This window comes from Nematolebias whitei, chromosome 22 (assembly GCF_014905685.2).
Source record: "Nematolebias whitei isolate Nwh7 chromosome 22, NemWhi1, whole genome shotgun sequence".
NCBI classification, from domain to species: Eukaryota; Metazoa; Chordata; class Actinopteri; order Cyprinodontiformes; family Rivulidae; genus Nematolebias; species Nematolebias whitei.
In genome coordinates, this window is record NC_056519.1 from 10,813,300 (window position 1) to 10,836,186 (window position 22,887).

A 22,887-nucleotide genomic window follows, 5' to 3' on the forward strand; every position below is an offset into this window, starting at 1 on the left:
ATAATCAGCAGCACAGATAAGTCACATAATCAGCAGCACAGATAAGTCACATAATCAGCAACACAGATAAGTCACATAATCAGCAGCACAGATAAGTCACATAATCAGCAGCACAGATGTCACATAATCAGCAGCACAGATAAGTCACATAATCAGCAACACAGATAAGTCACATAATCAGTAGCACAGATAAGTCACATAATCAGCAACACAGATAAGTCACATAATCAGCAGCACAGATAAGTCACATATCACCAATTGAAGTGTATTACAGTGATTTTTTTTCCCCCTTTTTTTTCTTACAGGGATTTTTTTTGTCTGGTTAGGGATTCATGAGTCGAGCAGATTCAGGGTAGAAACTGTTCCTCAGGTTCTACACTTAATGCTCCTTAACCTCCTTCCTGAGGGAAGCGGGGCAAAAAGTGTGTGTGCTGGGTGAGTGGGGTCCTTCATGATGCAGGTGGCCCTCTTCCTGCATCTGGAGGTGTCTGCAGCTATGTTTACATACGCAAAATTCTTGATTCTTGAAATGTTTTCAGATTAAATAATCTGAATGTATCGTTTACATGGGCACAATCTGTTCACGATGAGTGTTTACAGGCAGCGGGCTTTCATTCTGAATAGAAGTACTGACATGTGCAGAGTGGTAAACTCTCCTTTAAAAAAACACAGAAGAAGAAGTTCCATTTCCATTCCACTTCCGGGATGAACATAAACAAACCTGAGCGCCCAAAATGGACCCACGGCAGGTATTAATGACGGTGGAGACGTTACTGCACTCCCTGACTGAGCTACAGGTAATACAGATCATTTTGAGCTCTTTCAAAGTTTCTAGTGGAAATGTTGTTGCTCACCGACCAGTTTTGCTTCCCTGACATGCTAATATTATTAGCATCTAGCCAGGCGGAAATATGTGCTGTAGACATAGGTTGCACATGCGCAGTCAGGTCAGTTTTCCACAATCTGAAAAAAATGGACAAATTAAGTGTTTACACTGTTCGGATGATGAATCTGCATACACCACCCGTCTCATTCTGATCACAAATTATTTTGGATCGAGATGAATCAACAAAAAAGAATCCGAATGGGGCGTTTACATGACTCATTTTTATTCCGAATGGCCGTTTAATCCGATTACTTATGTCCATGTAAACATGGCTTGTGATGGTGGTGAGTCTGACTCCAACAGCTGGGGCTATAAGCTAAATTATACCCAATAACATGTTATCATCGTAATGTTTATATTTAGCCTAAAGCTAACGTATAAAAAAAATCAACTTGAATTTAAGATGAAAATGATGTTGAGCTCTAGATTGTGTTTTGTTAACATCAGGTGGAGTTTTCTGGGTTTCTGTTCTCCTGCACCCCACTGTTTCTCTTCCTTGTGTGCAGCTCCACACACCTGTCTCCACTTCCAATCACCCCAGGTGTTTGTCATCATGTGTCATCAGTGAGCATCTTTGTCTTTTCATTTGTCTGTGGATTGAACTGTGAAGGACTTCATGTTCTTTCTCCCTCCATGTTTCCTCATCTACTCCTTAAAAGTAAGTTTTGCTGCCCTGTCAGCTTTTGTTTAATTGTTGTAAATAAATTCAGGTCATTGCTTTCACCTTGGAGCTTCCTGTTGCCTTCCTGCACGTGGGTTCAACCAAAATACAGATCATGATAGGTTCAAGGGGGGGAAAAGTTTTTTTGTTTTCTCAAAGTGAGATTTGAAGCTTTGAGTTATACATTTTTAATTTTTTTATTTTGGAAGAGTCAGTCTATGATTGTTGAGGCTGGGATTATAATTTGCAGACCTTGAACCATGACTATCGCTGGTTGAGGGGATGTATAAGCACAGAAGCCTGCAGCATGACAAAACAGCCTCAACAAACTATTTTTAGTCATTTAGGATTGACTACTGTTTTTGTTGTACCAGTTAAGGGTTTTAAAAAAAGTTATATTAAATCATTTTTATGTTTTATTTGTAATCAAAAGTCTAAATTTCCAAAATTCAAGTTAACTGAAGAACTCTTCGCACAATTTGACTTGAAAAGTCCGAGATTCTTGACGGGCCCTGACCTCAAAATCTAATATGGCTGACTCACACATGAATAAACAGTAATAAATGTTTTATTTTCATTTTTGTCTATACGTATCTCAGTGAATCAGTAACTTGTTGCTACAGTGTTGGTCATTATTAACTTGAACTGCTGAGAGTGAGAGTATGTAGTTTTTCTGACATAACTAGACAATATTTCAGATGGGTTTTATGTCATTTCCAAATCCAACATTAGACTTCAACAGGTCATAGATCCTGCTGCTTTAAGCATTCGTTGGACTCCCAGAGGCTTAGATGAAATTTATTTGCGAGAAACCCGAGAACCCATGAGCATTCTGACTAAGCCTGCTTTCTGCCCGGTGAATTAAAGATATCCAGGTCAAAATTTTTGACTCAATGTGCCAGTCAGGTCTTGAACACAAAAACATTTCTTTAAAAAAAAAATAATAATAAATTGTACAAAATGGACAGTCGCTAATGCTTCAATGTTTCCAGTGTATATTTCTGTCAGTGTTCCTTTGAGCAACCATCGCCTACAACAGAACATTACAGTCTGATGTTAACTAACAAGTAGAAAATCATCCTGCCCAACACGTTCTGCATGCATACTGGTTCTTAGACATTTATTCTGTTTAGAGAGTCAGAAATGGACTTTTAAAATAAATTATTTAGAAAAAGGGCATTGCAATGATGTGATTTTAACAGCCATATTTGTATAATTGTTGAGTAAACACTTAAATTAATTCATTGAGCAGCTAACACAGTAAGTTAACCAAAGTGAAGAAAAAGTTAATTATATCCTTTAATATATATATATTTATTTAAAAAATAATAACAGTTTACATGAACTATACATGGCAGTACTTAAAAAAAATCAGTTTTCTTATTGGCTACACAAAATATACACACTTAAATCCTGTTAAAAAGGCAACATCTCCTGTCCGCCATGACAACACATCCACAGAGCATTCGGTTAATGCTTTTAACTCTTCATCTGATTTAAGGATGACATCATAATCACTCAACAGTCTGTGCATCAGTTTGATTGGTGAGACAGGAAAATAACTGTCCAGTGTTTGTGATGCTTAACGTACATGTATTTTCAGGTGTATTTGTGATGCTTGAACAAAAAGTTACAAATGCAAACAGAAAAAGAACGGAATAGAAACGCAGACGTGTGAGCGTTTTGCTCTAAATTATACAAAGTTCACTGCATAGATCTAAAATGATCATTTCACCATAGACGCTGGTGACCAGTGCTTCCAGCAACAGATTCAGTGCTTTTAGAAAGTATTCAAATGCTCTGAAATTTTCCATGTTTTGTCACGGAACGACCACAAAACTTAATTCATGTGATAGTTCAACACAAAATATCCTTAAAACAATTCAACTACCGTGTTTTTCCGTCATATAAGTCACAGTTTTTATGCATAGATTTGTCAGTCCTGCGACTTATGCACCAAAGCGACTTGCAGTAGTCCCTTGTTTATCACGGGGGATCTGTACCCTGAAGACCCGCGATAAGTGAAAAACCACAAAGTAGGAATAGTAGTACAACTAGTAAGTAGTAGTTTACTACTACATATATATATATGAAGGTGTTTTAAACCCATCCCACACTCTTACAATATTCTAAACAATATTTCTAAACTCTAAACGCTCTAAAAGAGCACAGAATGTCATGATTTCCCTCTCTGTGCCTCCGCTGCTTTCAGCCACCTGCAAGCGTTCTTGGCCACGCCCACTTTCCCGCTCTGCACTGTGAACAGCTGATCAGCTGATCAGCTGCAGGAGGAAGTTTATCCTGCAGTATGGGCTGCACAAAGGTGCAGGAGGTGCTAAATAATTTAAAATTTATTTTAAAGAAAAATCCCATGCTGATCAATCAGCCAATTGTGTGTCATGTACAATCTTATTTTGAAAAGCCGTGTTACAGCGAGTCCGCAATAAACAAACCGCGACGTAGCGAGGGACTACTGTGTATAAGTTTGTTGGGGGTTTTTTTGTTTGGCTGATGCGACTTATACGCTAGAAAATAATGTAATCGCCTTCAGAATCACCTGATTGGTAATTAGTAAATGAGTGTAACTTAATCTCAGTATGAGTACAGCGGTTCAGTGCAGACCTCAGTATTTGATGCAGAACATTAATGATCATCATGAAGAGCAAGGAACACACCTAACCCCACCAAAAAATTTAAAACAATGTGTAATTTTCCTTTGACTCAATAAATACTGAATTTTTGTGGTCATAATGTTATAAAATGTGTAAAGATTCAGAGGGTTTGAATATTCTTTTAAGATGCTGTAATTAATGTTTCATGTGGAATAAAGATTGCCGTACAGGTCGTACTCTCTGTACATCAGGTAGCTCATCAGCCTGGGAGGGAACGGAGCAGTAGCCATGGCCTCAGGGTCGTTCAGACTCCGGAGGCTCATCCGAGCCCTGATCTCCAGGCGACACAAGTGCTGCAGAGAGCGTGGCTCACCTGGGGACAAACAAACAGGAATACACTCAAGCTGGTAAGATTATTAAAAGTTAACTTGGCTGTTTGTTCGTTTTTAACCATATTTGGTATTTTACTCAGTATGGAAGAAATCTCTTTCCACTCCGGCGTCCTCTCCAGGATGCGTTTCAGGTCCGAACAGATGCCAACGTGGCTTACGTAGTCCAGAAGAATCCTCACCAGGCTGCCTGCCACATGAGCCAGCCACGACACAGACAGAAACTCGCAGAACTAAGCACAAAGATCAGGATGTGATTATTTCATTTGGTCTTTCGGCTCAAACCACTCAAATGGATCATTCAGATCGTTTGAAGCAGGAGTTTGTGGAAAAGCTGAGATTTCTTTAAGAGTTACCCACAACAGGTAAGATATTAACTGTTTATAAGCTTTTACTTTTACGAAATTAAAAGATTTCTTACCGAGATGATATTAGGTTGACAGTAAATCTGGTAGGCTTGATTGTGCAGGTCAGCCCACGGATCTATTTCTTTGCCGTCTCCATGGCAACACTGAAAGCATCTAACAGAGGAGAGATTTAAAATAAAAACGTTTAACTATTCGTTTCATATATGGATTCTATATATGACACGTTAGGCTGTTTAGCTCTTTGTCACGTGCTTGTGAGCTTGGTATCCGCTGTTGAGCAGCAGTCGCAGCATGACCTGGTCCCGGAGGCAGTACTGCAGCGCCGTGGGGAACGCCGTGTTGCTGATCACTCGGAAATAACAGTTGACCTCTGCTCCGTAGGACAGCAGCAGCTGCACCAGCGCATACCTGGACACAGACACAACTTCAGCCCAAAACCTGAATTATAAAACAGAAGCACGTGCAGGTGTCTCCTGCCGGACCTCTCTGCGCGCACAGCAACCAAGATGCATCGCAGAGGGTCCAGGTCCGTTCTGGCTCCGGCTGCCAGCAGCATCTCTGAGCAGCTCACGTCCCCGTTGGAAACGGCGAAGAACAGTGCAGTCTTCCTCATGTCATCGTAGTTCTCTGTCGGATTTCAAACCATCAGCTCATTTTCTGAGTCAGCATTTATGCAATATTCTTGAAATTTATAGTTTGTTGCAATAAATACTTTTACATATTTTATTATTTTAACCCATCATGTATTAAATTTTTGGCTCAGTCAAAATCACTGTGCAATGACTTCTGTTTGGTTTAGATTTTTTTTGTTTTTGTTTTTGTTGAGAATTTTTTATTTACAATAAAATTCCCTTTGCAATTCTTCTCATTTTAACTTTTAGTTACCGTTTTGCTATTTTTAGCTTTATCTACTGTTTTGCTTGTTTTAGCTATTAGCTACTGTTCTGCTCATATTAGCAACTAGAGATTGCATTTCATGCTCATTTTAGTATTGACTTTATAATTGTTTATTGTTGTCACTGTTGTCCATTGTTGTCATCATTCTTTGTTGAAATCAGGTCTCCCTTGTAAATGAGTCCTGGAGGCTCAATGGGATTTACCTGTCTAAATAAAGGTTGAATGAAAAAAAAATGCAGTGTGAATGCTTATTGCAGAAGAACTTGTTGAAAAACAGCTGAAACTAGCTAAAGAAAATGCTAAAATGTAGCTGAAATGGAAGAACAGGCCTAATAAAATTAGCATAAGAAAGCAGAAAAAACACATATTAGCTGAATTAGGTTTAGAGAAACAGAAATGAGCACAAAAATTTGGAAATTAGCTAAAAAATGCTGAAATTAGCAAAGCAAAATAGCTGAAAAGTAGCTAAAATGGCAAAGATGCTTAAACTACCAAAAGGAAGCGAAAAAAGCCTAAATTAGCTAAAAAATATATATATGCAATTAGCTGAAAAGGCTAATATTAGCCTCAAAAGGGCTAAATAGTAGTTGAAAGAGCAGAAAAAGCTGAAACTAGGGAAAAAAAGCTGAAAGAAGTGGATATTATCTGAAAGCTGAAATTAACAAAAACTGCTGAAAAGTAGCTAAAAATGCTGAAAGAAGCTGAAATTAGCAGAAGGAAGTGGAGAGAGCACATTTTTGCTGAATTAGGCTGAAAAAGTTTAAATGAGTGCAAAAAATATGGAATTAGTCGAAAAAGCTAAAATTAGCATAAAAACAGCTAAATAGTGGCTGAAATAGCAGAAAAAGCTTAAACTTGCAGAAATAATCTGAAAGGAGCATAAGAAGCTGAATTTAGCACATAGACATTAGAAGAAGCACAAAAATGCTGTAGTTAGAATCTAAAAGTATCACAAAACAGCTGAAAGTAGCTGAAAAAAGTTTAAATTTGCACAAGGAAGCTGAAAGAAGCTGAACCAGGAGCAGTAATAGGTTGTAAACAGATCTAAAGATTTGGAGGATGTAAAATGAGCTCAATTCATTTTCTATGAGGAAAACAAATGTGGCAGAAAGGGCTAAATATTTCAAAAAGCTAAAGTTGCACCAATACCAAAAGTCATAGCAGGATTGTCCTGAACGAGCTGAACGTTTAGATTTATGATTTGTTGAAATAGCACAAAAATTGTGGAACAAGAAAAATGCTGAAAAACATACATTAAAAAAATTGATCACAAGTGTGAATGCTTCATTCACACTATTAGCTTCTGTTATGCTCATTTTAGCTTTTAGCTACTGTTCTGTTTGTTTTATCTAATGGCTAATTTCGATTTTGTTCTGCTTTTTTAGCTTTAACGAATCAGTCATTTATCACTCCGTATGCACATTTTCACAAAAAATGCAAATATTTGTTCTAAATGTCTGCAGTCTGCAGTTCAGATTTGTTCCCTAACCTGAAAATTGGATTCATGATGATTTTTTTAAAAGTATAATTGCATTAGATTATTAAACAAGCACATGTGTTTTAGCTGTCTCCTACCAGAGATGTGTTTTTCTAGCAGGGCGTTGACATCATAACCTTTCTGGATAAGGAGTGAAAGACAGTCGGCCTGTCCCCCATCGGCTGCAGAGTGAACCGCGCTCTGGCCCGAGAGGCGGATTGCTCTCTTTGTGGTGATGGGGAGGAGAGTTCTCAGGATTCTGTGTGGAGATAAATAATGGAAGGGGCAAAAACAGCAGCCAAGACAGTGAAAAACACAAAACAGGACAAGGGAAAAGCTCATTATGGTTTGAGATTCAGTGTTTAGTGAGGAGCAGAGGTAAACAGAGGGCTCATTGTGCAGATTTCTGCAGACAACACCCTGCAGAGATGTGACACAGACATGTTTTTACTGTTGTTGGCCTCGTTGGGTGCAAAACATAGAAAATAAGTATATTTTAATTTGTTTAGAGCGTTTTGTCTGCCGGGAACTGGATGAATCCGTTCAAAATAAGACGAATAATGCCATGAAAAGGATGCTGTTTTTCCTCAGAATAAAACCAAACCGCTTCAGAAAACGAAGACGAGCTCACAGAATGTGGCCTTCATATGCGGCTCTGTGGATGGGCAGCTGGCAGGCGTAGCTGGCCACGTTTGGGTTGGCTCCGTGCTTCAAAAGCAGCTCGACACAGTCCAGGTTTCCAGACCCGGCTGCATCATAAAGGACCGTGTCTCCGTTGCTGGCCCGGGCGTTCACGTCACCACCTGGAGGAGGACAAAAACGAACTCAACACCGTCAAACGAGGGGAAAGATGATGCGGAATTGTTGGGTTTGAATGCTTTACCGTGCTGTATGAGTAAGTCTACTGCTTCAGTGTTGCCGTGCTCAGCTGCAGTCCCCAGAGGTGTGACACCATAGCCATTCCTGGTCGTCACTTTGGCTCCATGTTGAAGCAGCAGCATCAGAACAGCTGGACAACCCGCCTGATGTGAGACAGGAAGCAACTCACTTATGGGTAAACATTATTAAAATAAGCAAAAGTATTTGGCCCAGTTCTGACTAGGTGACTATTTACCTTTGCAGCTTCATGGGTGGCCGTCCATTTAGTGAGGCACACCTGCTCCACGAAGGCCCCGCCCACGATGAGGGATGAAACCATGTCGTAGGAGCTCTGTCTCACGGCTTCAAAATGCACAAACAAGATGGGGGTGTCGGCTTCACGGCTCATGTTGAATGAAAAACTGTAGCTTGTACAAAGTCAGCATTAATAAAAATCAAAACGTATACAAAGAGGACCACCAGAAACGACAAAATAAAACAAAATCCACTCCTAAAAAAAAAAAACAGATAAGTTTGTATACACCTCGTTGCAAACTAAGAAATCAAACTATAAAATGCAACATATAAAATGTTATCTTAAACAAAAGGTGCAGTTTGACAAAGTTTACTGCAGTAGTTTTACATATATTTGGGCGTTCTGCACTCGCTCTCGTGCAAGGCGGACGCATCCTCTCCCTCTCCTGTTCTCATGATTTTTTTCTGCTGTCTGTGTATCGGAGCTGCTGTTACACATCTTCCGAAACTAAAACTGCTGTCATGGATCTGGTCAGCTGGACTTTAAACGCAATCGACAAAATCTTTTCAACAAAGCGACATGGTCCTGGAAAGCCCTCATGCCCCGCTGAAACTCTCACAGCAAGATATATCATGGACCCGTGGGGAGTTTGGGAGCTGATGAGTCTTTCCGTTCTGTCTCAGGAGGGTGCTATATAATTGGATTTATGATGGCAGGGTTTCTGCTCTCTGGCATCAGTGGATTCCTATTGGCTATTAAGGAAGATGGCGGCAGCAGTTTCGGCCATGGCAAAACTGCAAAGTCTGTGTGAAGGTTTGGTTCGTGCTTCGAGTTCTCAAAATCAGCTGATTTACGAGATAAACTGTAAGATGGAAGCGATTTGTGAGAATTGCAGACCACCTGCGGCTTCTGGGACTCGCCAGCGTGTTGGAGATGACCTTGGAGGAGCCTCGTAGGCACGGACCAGTGGATTACCCACTAATCTGGTCATTTTGTATCTTGAAAGGATCAGCAGGACTCAAGGCTGACAAGAAGAAAAAAAAAGTTTGCCTGAAAAAATCAACACTTGTGGCTTATCTGAATCTGACTCCCCCGGTTGGCCTCAAAAACGAGCTGTCTTATCCAATTTCTCTTGGGATATGTGTAAACTAAGGAAAAGCTTTGTTCAACCTCCCACATCCTGAGAATTGCTGTGAACACTTATCAGAACTGTGCCAGCTCACCAACATCTCATCAGGACTATGGACTATCTGGAAGTGCTTCATGGACAAATCTCACCGCCTTGCCGTCAAATGCATATGTAACGTGTTTATAAATGTGCTGCTGGTAGAGTTTTCTGATGTCTTAAATCATGTTCTGTTAGGACAAGGTGTGAAGAGATCTTCTTTTGTAATGCCACTATCGTATCCTCATGGATTTTTCCCCTTTTCCATCTAAGAGTATTCTGAAAAGGGAAAAGGGGCCATGCTCCTGTAGCAGCGTGCACTCCGCCCATCTTTCAGACGACTGTACGAACATAATTTCACTGTATTTTGATACAATGATAATAAATCTTATTCTGATTCTGGTATATTCAAGCTTAATTCTGAAATGCAGGTATGCACTCAATGTAAACAAAGCACTTTACTCTGCATACTTGACTCAACAAATGTACCAAAAATCGTCAAACATCTTGATCTGAAACAGCTCTTCACTGTTGACCTATTTTAGTTATTTTGGCTGTTTTCATAGGTGAACAAACATTTGTAATAGTTGGCAGCTGGACACAAATTTTTATATTTTACTTTGAGTTGTTTTGACCCATCCTCATGACTTTGCAATGAGTACCTTTAATTTGCTGGTTCCCAGCATGAACTGACCCAAATCCAAGTCAAGTCAAATTTATTTGTTTTGCACATTTAAAACAGGAACTGTTACCAAAGTGCTTAAAATCTACACACTAAACTTGGAGAACTTTGGCAACTTTTATTGTACCTCTTGGTTTTATTAATCCTTGAAGAACAAGTAAAAATTTATTTTAATGGACTGCAAACAGCAGGCTTCAGAGGAAGTGAGTACATGTGTTTGGTGGTGTGCTTGTGCTACCGATCAGCAGAGGAGATTCATTCCGGCTGTTGGTGTTATGCGGCGAAGCCCCGTGCTTCAGCAGCATCCTGACGTTTTCCACCCGGCCGGCCTCAGCTGCCAGAGTCAGAGCCGTGTCCCCGTCGTTCGTCTGCTCTTCCAGGGTCAGCTCCATGGATGTGAGCACTGCAAGGGTGCAACAAGTGTCAGCTCCTTACATCCTCCTCTGCTGCTTTATTAAACTGTTGGAGCGCTCACCTTGCAGCACTGCATGCAGCACCCCTGGAAGTGGCTGTGCAGCTGCTGCGTGCAGAGGCAGCCAGCCCTTGCTGTCGCTCTCTGTGAAGGCAGACGCGCAACTCTTCAGTTCCTGCAGCGCAGCCGCATCACCTGAGGAGACACACCGGAAACAGAAATACTGTATTACCAATATTCAAGCACAACACTGAGTTTAAATTGACTTGCACAACTTTGTACCTTTATTGATAGCTGTCATAATCTTTTTAAAGTTTTCACTCTTGGGTTGATTCCTTAAAAAAAAGAAGCAAAAAGAAAGATTTTACTCTAGAAACACATCTATAAAGCTTCATTATATTCATTATATTATAGCTTCAAGAAAGTGATTTAATTTGAACTTTTACTGTAAATTAATATTTCACATGTTCTTTCCAGGAAAATGAGCTTACTAATTTGTGAATACCATATTGTTCAGACTATAAGGTGCAAAATCCTTTAATTTTCTCAAAAATTGACCGTGAGACTTATAATCCAGTGCGCCTTATTTATTAATTCTGGTTGTGCTTACTGACCTTGAACCGATTTTATGTGGTACATGGTAGAGTTGTATTCGGGCCCAAAAAATCTGATCCAACCCGGCCCTTGCTCGTAGCCATCATTTCCAAACCCCAGCTGACTCGACGAATTAACAGTAATTACAGGTCCGAATCCGAAAACAAAAAACCCTGACATTTTTAATTAGGCTTTGACTGTTTATATAGTTATTAACGGTCGGTGGATGCGCAGCTGAATAAAAGGGGCAGAAGATCAGAGCTGAGCGGATGTTTGTTATTTCATGGCTGTCAAAATGCATTAAAACCCTGATTCTGCCTGCATTCTGCATTATTCACACACAGACCCTGCTCTCACATGTCTGCTTTGTGATCTCACCTGTTTGGATCATCGGCCGCGCGCATCAGCTGAGTGCAGCGGCTGAATGAACGTCTATTTGAGTGATGGATCACTTCCTTGCAGTATAGTCCCATCTGAAGCTTAACTGAACTTTTTACCTCTTTCAAGGCCGGTCAGCTCACGGTGAAATAGTCGCGTGCGGCTGGTGAATGTATGGCAAGCCATGTTGCCATATAATTGGAAACTATGGCAAGCCATGTTGACATATAATTGGATCGCGGCTGATCCGCTGACGCAATCAAAAGCCAGACACCGACCCAGCCTGCCCATCCAGCACATTATCATGGCCCGGCCCACCCCGAATTCGGGCCGGGCTTTGGGCCCGGGTTAGAAATGACAGCTCTAGTACATGGCGCTCAAAAATCTGTCAGAATTAACTTGTTTTGCTTGATGCACCTTATAATTCGGTGTGCCTCATAGTCCAAAAAATACGGTAAATATACATATAACAATCATTTTAAAAGATCTTACGGGTCAGAAACATCTGAAAGAATTTGACTGTTTTTCCTACCAGTCACTCTGAGCTGAACATGGCGGCTTGAAGGCCTCTTGGATACTCTCAAGAATGGCAAACTCAAAGAGCTCATTGTCTATGCCTTCCTGCTCAAAGTCATCCATATCTGAGAACAAAAATGACGAGAGATCGTAACATTAAAGGGATTCTGTCGTGCTGATGTCACATCTGTCTCCAGTTTGCGTTTAGTCCTCTGCAGCTTGTTAAACAGTGACTGTATCGACAGGATTCATGCAGGAGATGGCATCAAGCGTTAGTGTGAACTTGTCATGTTTAACGCCACAAAACGAAGTCATGTTGAGCCTCACCTTCTGATCGACGTCGTCGAGTTCTACAGCGAGCAGCTCGTGTGTTTTTGTTGTGCAAAGTTCTGGGCTGTCTGGATTATTTTTAGAAGCTGCCTGCTTTAGATGACCTGACTCAACTCTGAGTGCGCCTCTCATCTTTTCACTTCCCAAACAACTCCACTGTGACATTTACACCGGATCGTTTGGTGACATGAAGACCAAAAATTAAAAAAAAGTTTGTGCAGTTACCAAAACCAGACAAAAAAATCTGCATAAGATCATAACTGTTGCTTAATTGTGCTGCAGGACTCTTCAGTTATCCACTGCATCGTTATGGGTTATTTTATTAATCTTTCTTTCTGTCCTATTTCCTCAATGTGACCAAAGTTATTATTCCTCACTTCAAATACTACTTTAAATCATCTTCAGAGTCTAAATTAGTTGCAAAATGCATCTGTTGCGCAATCTCATGAGATCTGTATCCTTGTATGAGGACATTGGTCTCCTTGCAGTGTAATATTTTAACCTGTCCACTTTCTGATGCTCCGGTTCAGAGAACTTGCTTTAAATATGTTTAATGTTTTAAGTTCATTGTGTCATTTTTGATTTTGTAATTGCTAAAGAAATGCAAAAAATAATTCAAAGAGCTCAGGCAAAATGCAAACCAAAAAAAAGCTCAGGACTCAGGATGTTAAAATGGGAACTATGGAATTATGATGTATTGATTTGTATTTCATCATGTTGTAATGTATGCGTCATACAGCGTTGCATCATATAACACTGTTTTGTATTGCATTGTCTCTTTTCACGTCATATGGCAGTTTTGTAAAGTTTTGTGCTCATTATATTTTTCATTAAGTTTTAATTTCCTGATATTAAAGCAATGAAACATCATTCCACATATAAATTAGAGGATGATCTGACGATTTTCTACCAAGATTCATTCCAACTACTGTGCTTGCAGTGTTTCATGTAGATAAACATGGCAGCTGCAGTGCCACCTTGTGAGAAGAGTTGAGCTATAATCTTGGTGGATGCTTGAGAAATACTGTGGATTCTATAGTTGGTGCTGTTACGAATGATCCAACTCATGCCCTTAGTTAAAAAAAAACAACACAGAAGCACTTTTTTTTACATAGGTTTGACTTTTTGAATTCATCCAATCATCACCTAGGTTTATACATACCATTATTACAGTACAACCGTATTTTGCCATTAGTAATCACGATTACAGTATTTTGAAGGAGTAAAGGCCAAAATGTTAAGATGATAGGCATGTTGCAGAAACATCAATAATTTCTTCACTACAAGATTTGAAAGTAAAGTAAAATATCGAAACCCCTTTTCTTATAAATAATCTGCATAATTTATCTTCAAGTTCCTGTTGCTATTTAAGTGATTAAGGACTTTTTAGCAGCAGCACAAGCTATTTAGTAAATCCATTCATCCATCCATTATCTTTTACTCGCTTCTTTCATTTTGGGTCATGTCCATTTAGTATATCAGTTATACATTAAGTTAAATTAGCTCCAAATATGAGTTATGGCACTGGGTTAACATGACAGGTCACCTGTGCAACATCCAAAGCATCGGACTCTCCAGCTTAGAATGGCCTACAGTTTTGTCACAACGGAAACAAAAAGATAACATTTAATATATATTTTGTATAAATCACATTTCCTATAAGCTGTCCATGGAAAGATAAGTCCAATTTTAAAATATGTCTAGGCAGCTTATTAATGCAGTTCAAGATTGACTATTTTAGGGATGCACAATATTATCGGCATGGTATCCGTATCGGCCGATATTGGCGATAAAGTTAAATATCGGATATCGGCCATTCACCGATATAAAAGGCGCTGTTTATATATATATATATATATATATATATATATATATATATATATATATATATATATATATATATAGATGTGAAAGACGCTGTTTTTGTATGACTGTTCGAGCGTTGTCATTGTGTTAGAGAGAGTAAATGTCAGGAATAAATTTGACATTAAACATAATCCAAGTTGAAGTGTTACATCATTTTCAGCCCCTTTTTGGCATCTGGTAGCAGCCCAAACTGACAAAGACCATGCAGAATAATGTTGTATTTTAATTCCACAGCCGAGAAAGCTATGTAGTCTCTGTAAGTAGGTCTAGGGGAGAAATATCGGTATTGGTATCGGTTATCCGCCAAATAAGTTTTAACATATTGGCATATCGGATATTGGCCAAAAATCCAATATTGTGCATCTATTTAATGACATATAATTGTTTTGTTTTTTTATACAGCACGTTAAAGCTTTTATACTCTCCTACTGCCTGTTTCCCAAAACTAATTTGATTTTCTTTAGCCCATTGCATCACACCAAGGAGAGACTGTGAGCTTCTATTCATTAAAGGACTTTCCAGGGAAAACTGTGATGGGCAGCCATGTTTTCTGTCTTTAAAAAATCAAAGACAAACCTGGCATGAACGTCTTGTTGGGTTGTGGGAGGAAACTGAAGTCCCCAGCGAAGAGGGAGAGCAGACAAAGTGTCCACTCCTCAGGAAATGAACCATTCGGTTTCTGAAATCATTTGTTTTTTCTTCATTGCTCCAAACTGTCCCTTGTGTCTTGCTATTGATTTGGTGATGGAAATCAATTTGGATAATGGCTTTTACATGGGTTCACTTCTCAGCAAATGTCAGGAGCAGGTTAAGCCATGAATGTTCATATCTCAACCTGGAATCATCCAGAAGCTAAATGTGCTCTAACATAAACCAGTGAGGAAACAACACATTTTATAAGCAATTTATAAAATCAAAAATACAAAAACAATCCACCCCCAAAGGGAGGATTTTCATTTTTATAACCAACAGCTCGGGGAATGAGCCAGACGTATTCCAAAAGAAATATTCTCTCAAGAGAACAAGCACCCACTTCTCCTGATGACCAAATTGATACGTGGGAGTTTATGGAAAAGTCTCAGACAGCGTCACTGTGTGACATAATGATTCAGCTTGTAGGCGGCCTCTCCAGCACGTCAAAACGACCCCACCAGTTTGTCTGAAGTCAAAGCAGACTGCTGGCCCGTCCTCAAGTTCCACGTTTGGATTTGTACACCACTTTTTCACTGACATGAGTCCTTCCTCTGAGCTAAAAGCTTCACATTTCATGAACTGGATTTGAGAATCACTGGACTCTTGCTCCATATGAGGAAGAAAGTAAGTTGTTTCTTGTTATTGTTCTTTTAATAAATCAATCTTCTGCACGGTAAAGTGCACTTATGTGTATGAACGTGGCACACAGGCTGAGGGATGCATCCTTTTTCAGCTGCATTTAGATTCTTTTTAAAGCGCTAGGAGGCTCACCATGCAGTGCTGCTTTTGCACGTTTTATAAAGCGGTAAGGGAAAAACAATCGGTAGGTTTAAAACTGATTTTTCAAAGGAAACCAATCTATTCTCATTGTTTTATTCAAATGACTATTGCACTTTAATTTCATGCTCAAACTGTTATACCAACATGGAATCATTGACCTTTTATTGTCTTGATTTAATGCTTAATTTCCTATTTAAGAAAATAAAGTTCACATTAAAGACATCGTGTGCTTACAAACTCTAATGCACATTGCCTTAATTTTACTACAATTGCTTTTCTGTCAGTCTGCGACATCATTTATCAGCTGCAATTTTCTCTTGTAAATTTCCGCTCAAAGGATTTATCACAAAACATGATAACCATCTCCAAAATGCCAGTAAGGCACCTCCATGCATGCATGGAGGTGGAAAGCTTTCCTGTGCAGACAGATTGCTCCAATTGTATCCTCAGGTGTAATCCAGTCGGCGTCAGTGCGTTTTTCTTTTGTTTTCCCATTTTAACACATTTAACAGCACTAATGTAGACCTGAACATCCAGACGACCTGACTTAACCTTGTTAGTTAGACCTGAACAGTTTATTACAGAACAGGCAGTGTGTGTTCAATGCAACCTCAACTGTTTGATGTACATTTTTTTTCTTCAGATCTTCAGCACAGTTTGTTTCCTCCTAAGTTTGATATCGAGTTTAAATCTCTGCTCTGGAAAGTTCGGAACGCCAATAACTGATGATGTGAACAAGCTGTCTTTATTGGTGAGATTACGTTTGACAGCGTAAATTCCTGTTTAAATGTGCTTCATTTTTACAAATAATTACAAGACTGAAACTCAGATACAAAAATGTTTAATTTTTTTTCATTGCAGAAGCAAAATATCCCCTCTGATTATGAGATTCCTGTTAGTCGCATTCCCAAAGAAGAGGTATGTATAAAAAAGAAACAGTCTGATAGCAAGTACTGGTTTGATGCATTTTGCGTTAAATAAAACATTTGCTTTGCATCGCAGGCCAGCACATGCTGGGTGGTTTTAAATATCTATCCTTTGGAGCTAAGTCTTCGAAAGCTGGCCAACATGTTTGGTACCAACTCCTCCAACAAAGATAACATTTTAGTTTTTATTGCGATGCTCAAGAGCCTACGCTTCACCTACGACCATGAGGAGCTAGTAAGCACTTTACACTCTTCTATGTGAGCGCAAACACTATTTGATCAGCTTAAGTCTATAGTAGAAAGCCATGTGCAAAACACTGCAGTTTTCTTTAAATCGGGGACTGTTTTGCACATTTAATTGCATAAGTGAATTATTTCAGGATGGTTTGTTGGCTGATACCCTCCCCCAGGAAACAGCAATGCAAGTCTTCCGCTGTCACTATCAGGAAGAGAACCTGCAGTCGGGTCTTTACTTCGACTACATCCAAGACCTCTTACATGCTGCCACTCAAGGAACATCGAGCCTCTCGTGCAAGCCACCACCATGCCTTCATCGCAAACTAACCCCAGGTACAAAGGTTTTGATGGATGTTTTAAAACCTGATGGTAATGATTGATTTTTAGTCACTGAGACTGTTTTCTTATTGCAGCAGGTCAGGAGGAGAGTCGCAGACATAGCTGGTCAAAGAGAGCTCCCTTGCTTTTGGTGCTAATCCCCTTCACAGCTTGTGTCGTTCTCATAGCATGGCAGGTAAGAGCTTTACCCTCTAATAACAATCCTAATGCGAACAATTCAAGGTAATCAGCTAATATGAATATCAACATAAAGAATGATCAAGGTTCAAGTTTCTTTATTGTCATTCGCGTCACATGTGGTGCATGAGGGGGAACGAAATTGTGTACTCAGGGTCCCAGTTACACCCAAAAATAGCAGTACTGTTTTCTGTTCGTATCTAGGGCCTACATTTTGTAGAGTTGTGCTGTATTTTTTTCGACACAAAGTTGCGATTTCATTGAAAGCGCTAGCACTTTATTTATAGGCCTATATTTTGTTTAAAACCGGTTAAAACAGTCTTACAGCAAATTCATAAACATTAAATACACAAATTGGCCTGTACAAAAGAAGAAACATACACTAACAATAAAAGAAAGGATCAATTAAGAACTTGCCAGTGTTTTATCTGTTCAGATTTTTTTATTTAATGGAAGAATGACAAACTGATGGTAGCATGAGCTAAGATTAGCTTAGAGGTTTTCACCACATCTAAACATTGATTTATGCTTCTTTTTTGATATTAGGAATAGTTCTTTTAAACTGAGGTTTTGAAAAAGTTACCTTTGTTTACATTTAACTATTTGAACAACTTTAGTAGTACTGACAAGCATTACATGGTTATAATAGCTGACATGTTGTGAAATTTCTGCTGAAAGTGGCCCAGTTGCAAGTAGCATATGTTTCTGCCGCCACCTATACTTTCTGCTACCTGTTGCTAGTTGTAGATCTCTCCTTCAGGCTGTAGGGTCAGCCCCATGGATTCTCCTTCTCCATTTTGCTCTGTTTTGTGTATCGTCTGTTATGAGATGGAGCGTCTTCATATCCTGCTGGATCATATCCATCCACCTCTTCTTCTGCCGTCCCCTGCTTCGTTGACGAAAACTTCTGCGTTTAATAGTCTTTTTATTTTGTTGTCATCTTCCATTCGCTGCACATGCCTGTACCATTTCATTCTTGATTCCCATATCTTATCCGCAGTGCATGCCACGCCAAGCGTTTTTCTGATATCGTCATTTCGCCGTCTATCCTTGAGGGATACCCCAAGAATCCCACATAGCATCTGCATTTCTGTTCTTTCCAGGAGTTCCTCTTCCTTTCTCTTTAATATCCATATCTCAGATCCATAAAGCAAGACTGGGCACACCATCACACCATCATCTTCCTTTTAATATGAATCGGCATCCTTTTGTCACAAAGCACTCCTGTCAACTCCTTCCATTTTTGCCATGCCGTACCAATTCTGCCTTGAACGTCTTCTTCACAGCTTCCTTTGTCATTTATCACTAACCCCAAATATTTGAACGTTTCGTCCTATTTTAAGGCTTTTACTTTTACTATCAAGTGCTTGCTGCCACTATCTGAAACTATCGTGGAGATTAACTTCAGAATCTCCAGCCACAACTAGGTTATCTGCATACAACATATCCAACATATCCCATAGCACTTCTCTCGTAATAAGCTCAGTAGCTGCATCCATCACAACAATAAACAACAGTGGGCTGAGACATGAACCCTGATGAACGCCAACTTTAATCTCAAATGCTGTTGTGTTGCCTTTGCCAGTTCTGACTTTTGTTTTAACACCTTCGTACATGGAACATGGCTACCTGCTACTAGCTTTAGATGCTACTAGCTAAATTTGCTTTCAACTTAACATAATGTTTTATGTAAATAACAGCATAATGTGAACTTGACTGAGGTGTAAAGGTTTATAAAAGCACGTTCACATAAAATACTAAAACATTCTTAAGATTGGAGTTGTTCTGAGACTGCATTTATCCAATTTGCTCCACTCAGACTAGCTGTTGGCTATTTATTTTTATCCAAACTGAGGTCATTCAAAGAGCTATTTACAACAGGTAGAATGCTAATTGTTCATACCTTTCCACTAGATCCCACTTCAAAAGATCAGAAAATTATCTTTAATTGTTAGTGAGTTGTAAAAATGAGTTGTGTTTTTCAGTGAGTATATTCCAAAAGCAAAATTTTCTAGCATAATCACAAAGATGAAGTCCTGGTTAGACACATATAGTTTTGAATAGTGCACTATTTATAATTTACAACCATTAATAGTGATCTACCATTCATAACTAAGGTAACCATGCCGTTCTCCAAGACATCCTACTCTAAAATAAATATTATTTGTGCTAAATTTCCATTCACACAAATGTATGTCTTTTGGTATTGTGGGTCAGTCTAATATAACCTCCCAGATTATGCCCTCATTTTAGTGAGCACTTCCAAGAAGACAAGTCTTGTAAATTTAACAGCAGCTCATTAAATATTTAGGCATCCTTTTAGGCCCTATTAATGCCATAAAGCTAGCATCTGCTATTGAATTTGACTTACAAATGAGTATTCTCAGGGTATTTCTGTGTTTTATTTTAATGTTTGTTTTCATCTATCTTTATCTGCTTCTTCCTTTATTTTAATCAATTTGTTTGTAGGTCAAGACTGGAGGCCGTTTACCAGCGTGCAACACTGTAAACGACCAAATGGCAACTCCCGACATGATCCCAACTGTGTCTATCTCTATCCCACTTCAAACACTCACCCACGCCGCTGACAGTCAGCCAGCGGGGGAGGCAATCTCAGAACATGAAAGTGGATGAAGCATGATGAGGCATAGATAAACGAGTGTGGTCTGTCGCTTTCTGTGCTTTCACTCCACTGAGTGCATGCACCAGAACTGCTGCAAGAGAGAAGGCAGGTGCGTCGCAAAATTCTGCGGGATCTTCGGTCGAGGCAGGAGTTCTTCTCTCAGTCCAGAATAGCTGCAGAATCAAAACCACATCTTTTGGATGTTTTTACTTATTCATTTCTAAATTGTACTAAAGTCATCAACTCACTGATTGCTGTACAATCAGTTAAAACACTGATTTATAACCTGCTCCTATGCTGACTTCTACTGAAATGTACGAGGGTTCATGCAAGAAGTTCATATCTGCAGATAAACAACTGAAGTGATGAATACAGCTTTTCTTATACTGGTTGTTGACATTGTTGTGATCTGTGATCTGTCACAAATTATCAACTTAATAGTCACAAACAACACTGTGAGAAGTTCAACAAGTGTCCCACTTTATGAATCAAAGATCTGACCAGATGGCAGCCTGCCACGGCCTGAGGCACTTTGAATCCACTCATTGTGTTAGGAAGATGTTGCCCAGTGATCTATAGCTGCTCCTCAGCCCACTGCGAGCGTGTTGGGGTTTTTTAGTGCTTCATTCACAGAGTCAATCACGTTCAGTCATGAGAACATGACTCCTCAAGTGTGAGCGCTCTTGTGCTGGATGTGTCAGAGAGGGCGCAAGAGACAGGACAGACACGACGAGGAGAAGTGAGGGAGATATAGACAGATAGACAGATGAACGGATGAGCTCAGTGAGGAGCATAAGGAGGGCTTGTTCTCGTCACAAAAGAGTAGGCCGTAGGCTGGAGGAAATGCCAGTTACAAAAATGACCAATGTCGACTGATCCCTATGAATCAGTAAGCCAAGAATCTCTTCAGACCGCAGGCTATATGGCTGTATCTGCAGTGACTGGTTAGCTTTTTAATAACAGTTCATGATTTACATCCAAAACATGCCAAATAAAGTATGGATATGTCAGTATTAAAATGTTTAATATGGGCTTAAAGGTTTAGGAGAGTTCACTGTCTTATAAATGTACAAATGTATGACTTTCATGTTTGTAATTTTATAAAATGTGCAATTGTGATGTATTTAAGTTATTTTAGTAAAATAAAATGAATCTCTTTCAAGAAGTAATAAACTTTTTTCCTACAATCACAATATTTCAAATATTTGAATGAAAAAAATGGATGCATACTTGACTGTTGAGGGAACTGATTTGATTGACAGCTTATGAACAAAACAAAATTAAAAAATTATCTGCATCTATGTAATTTAATATGCAATGTAAATGAATTGCTGGACATAGGCACTGGCGACCCCCGTGACCCAAAATGGAAGAAGCAGGTAAAAGATAATGGATGGATGTAAATGAATATCTTGTAATGGTGCAAAGTTAAGATTATATCTTATGAATCATAAAGAAAGATTTGATGACTGTTTTCAAAAATAAGCGTTTGTTTGTACAATGTAAACAGATTTAAATACTGTAATGTTGCATAACTGCAGCTCCACTGGACTTTTGACTTGGAGTCTGTCTTTAGCTATTTTTTCTCTGCATTTTTATTAACACCTAAAATAAGTTAAGCTCTGTATGTTCCAAATAAGTCAGTTTGAAAACTCAAATAATTATTATGTTGTGTTTATTTTAGGATACTCTTAAAAAAAAAAAAAAAAGTATGCTTTTATTTTGTACAGGAACATCCGCCGGAAGTGGTCCGACTTTTGTTTTGGAAAGCCGCTCCTTAGCGGTCGCCATTATTCTTCGCGGCTTGACGCTAAAAATAAGACGTTTTGGCGCTTTTATTTATAGTATTTCAGAGTAAATTGCTGCATTCAGAGTTTGTTTAGATAAATCAGTTTATTGGTGGAGTTTGCCACGCAGCCTGGGCGCAGTTATGGACCAGCGGTCCAGTACAACAGGTAAGTTGCTAAGCTAACGTCGGTAAGCTAACCGCAGCTGGCGGTTAAAAAAATAAAACGCAGCACCATCCATCCGCTGTAATAAGAAGACTGCTTCCCATCACCTGACAATGTATATATCCTTGTACCTGCTCTGTTATTACAATGGAATGTATAGAAGTAAGCTTTAGCTGCCGTTATGTTTAAATCAAATCGCCCTTCAGAGAGAATAGTCCGCCTATCAGCTTATATATTTCCGCTTTAGAGAGCTCATGAGAGCAATGGTACTAATCTGACCCAAATATTCTTTAAAGTTTAAACTAACTCCTAATAAGGGTTGGCGCTCAATCCCTCCATCATACATAGAACGTACACACGCAAACGCGCACTTTTCCAACAACTCCACGGCTCAAAGCTGCGTTTGCGCTGCAGCGCCCCCTGCGGCAGATCTGTGCCAATGTTATTCTAATTACAAGAAACTAAATCAAAAATGATTGTCACTAGAATGTTCTGATACTGTACGTTAAGTATTGTGAGTTCAGATAACCTCAGTGATTTGTTGGCTTACTTTAACAGTGTAATGTGCAATATTGGCATTGTTTTCCAACTTTTTTTCAGGTGCTGGGAGTACCCTTCCCTTGGCATCACTCCGCTTAATGGCTTCCCCGCTGCAGCTTACATATTCATACATATGGCAGGTCATGCGGCAGAAAAACGTGAAGAATTATGGGAAAGTGGAAGGGTTTGTGACCATGGTGACAGAGACCATCCCTGATCTCTTGAGTTTCAAGCAGACTGCTCAGCTTATCTTAGGCTTGAGAGCAAGGGTAA

At 39.3% G+C, this 22,887-nt stretch overlaps 2 protein-coding genes across 2 annotated transcripts; one reads left to right on the forward strand and one right to left on the reverse strand.

The window, feature by feature from the left end:
• Positions 1 to 4,330: 4,330 nt before the first annotated feature.
• asb15b (ankyrin repeat and SOCS box containing 15b) lies at positions 4,331 to 12,545 on the reverse strand. Its single transcript, XM_037695685.1, has 14 exons — positions 12,479 to 12,545; positions 12,168 to 12,276; positions 10,946 to 10,998; positions 10,727 to 10,858; positions 10,490 to 10,654; positions 8,405 to 8,511; positions 8,174 to 8,312; positions 7,922 to 8,093; positions 7,389 to 7,549; positions 5,399 to 5,543; positions 5,169 to 5,324; positions 4,970 to 5,069; positions 4,628 to 4,781; positions 4,331 to 4,532 (listed from the first exon to the last, which is right to left on the reverse strand). Exons 2-14 carry the CDS (start codon positions 12,272 to 12,274, stop codon positions 4,363 to 4,365), a joined length of 1,761 nt encoding a protein of 586 aa, XP_037551613.1. The 5' UTR covers positions 12,275 to 12,276; positions 12,479 to 12,545; the 3' UTR covers positions 4,331 to 4,362.
• A 3,107-nt stretch (positions 12,546 to 15,652) lies between these two features.
• On the forward strand, positions 15,653 to 20,133 carry LOC119428294. The gene is made up of 7 exons (XM_037695958.1): positions 15,653 to 15,664; positions 16,464 to 16,571; positions 16,682 to 16,738; positions 16,823 to 16,981; positions 17,157 to 17,316; positions 17,397 to 17,497; positions 19,969 to 20,133. Exons 1-7 carry the CDS (start codon positions 15,653 to 15,655, stop codon positions 20,131 to 20,133), a joined length of 762 nt encoding a protein of 253 aa, XP_037551886.1.
• The last annotated feature ends 2,754 nt before the right edge of the window (positions 20,134 to 22,887 follow it).

Bases quoted from the DNA above. Each gene is read 5' to 3' on its own strand.
- asb15b (XM_037695685.1), bottom strand. From the start codon at position 12,274: ATGGATGACTTTGAGCAGGAAGGCATAGACAATGAGCTCTTTGAGTTT. The intron at 10,655-10,726 runs GTGAGCGCTCCA...GCACCCTTGCAG, and splicing joins GCTGCATGCAGTGCTGCAAG to TGCTCACATCCATGGAGCTG. The intron at 5,325-5,398 runs GTCCGGCAGGAG...GTCTGTGTCCAG, and splicing joins GTTGCTGTGCGCGCAGAGAG to GTATGCGCTGGTGCAGCTGC.
- LOC119428294 (XM_037695958.1), top strand. The intron at 16,982-17,156 runs GTAAGCACTTTA...ACCCTCCCCCAG, and splicing joins CCTACGACCATGAGGAGCTA to GAAACAGCAATGCAAGTCTT. The intron at 17,317-17,396 runs GTACAAAGGTTT...TTCTTATTGCAG, and splicing joins TCATCGCAAACTAACCCCAG to CAGGTCAGGAGGAGAGTCGC.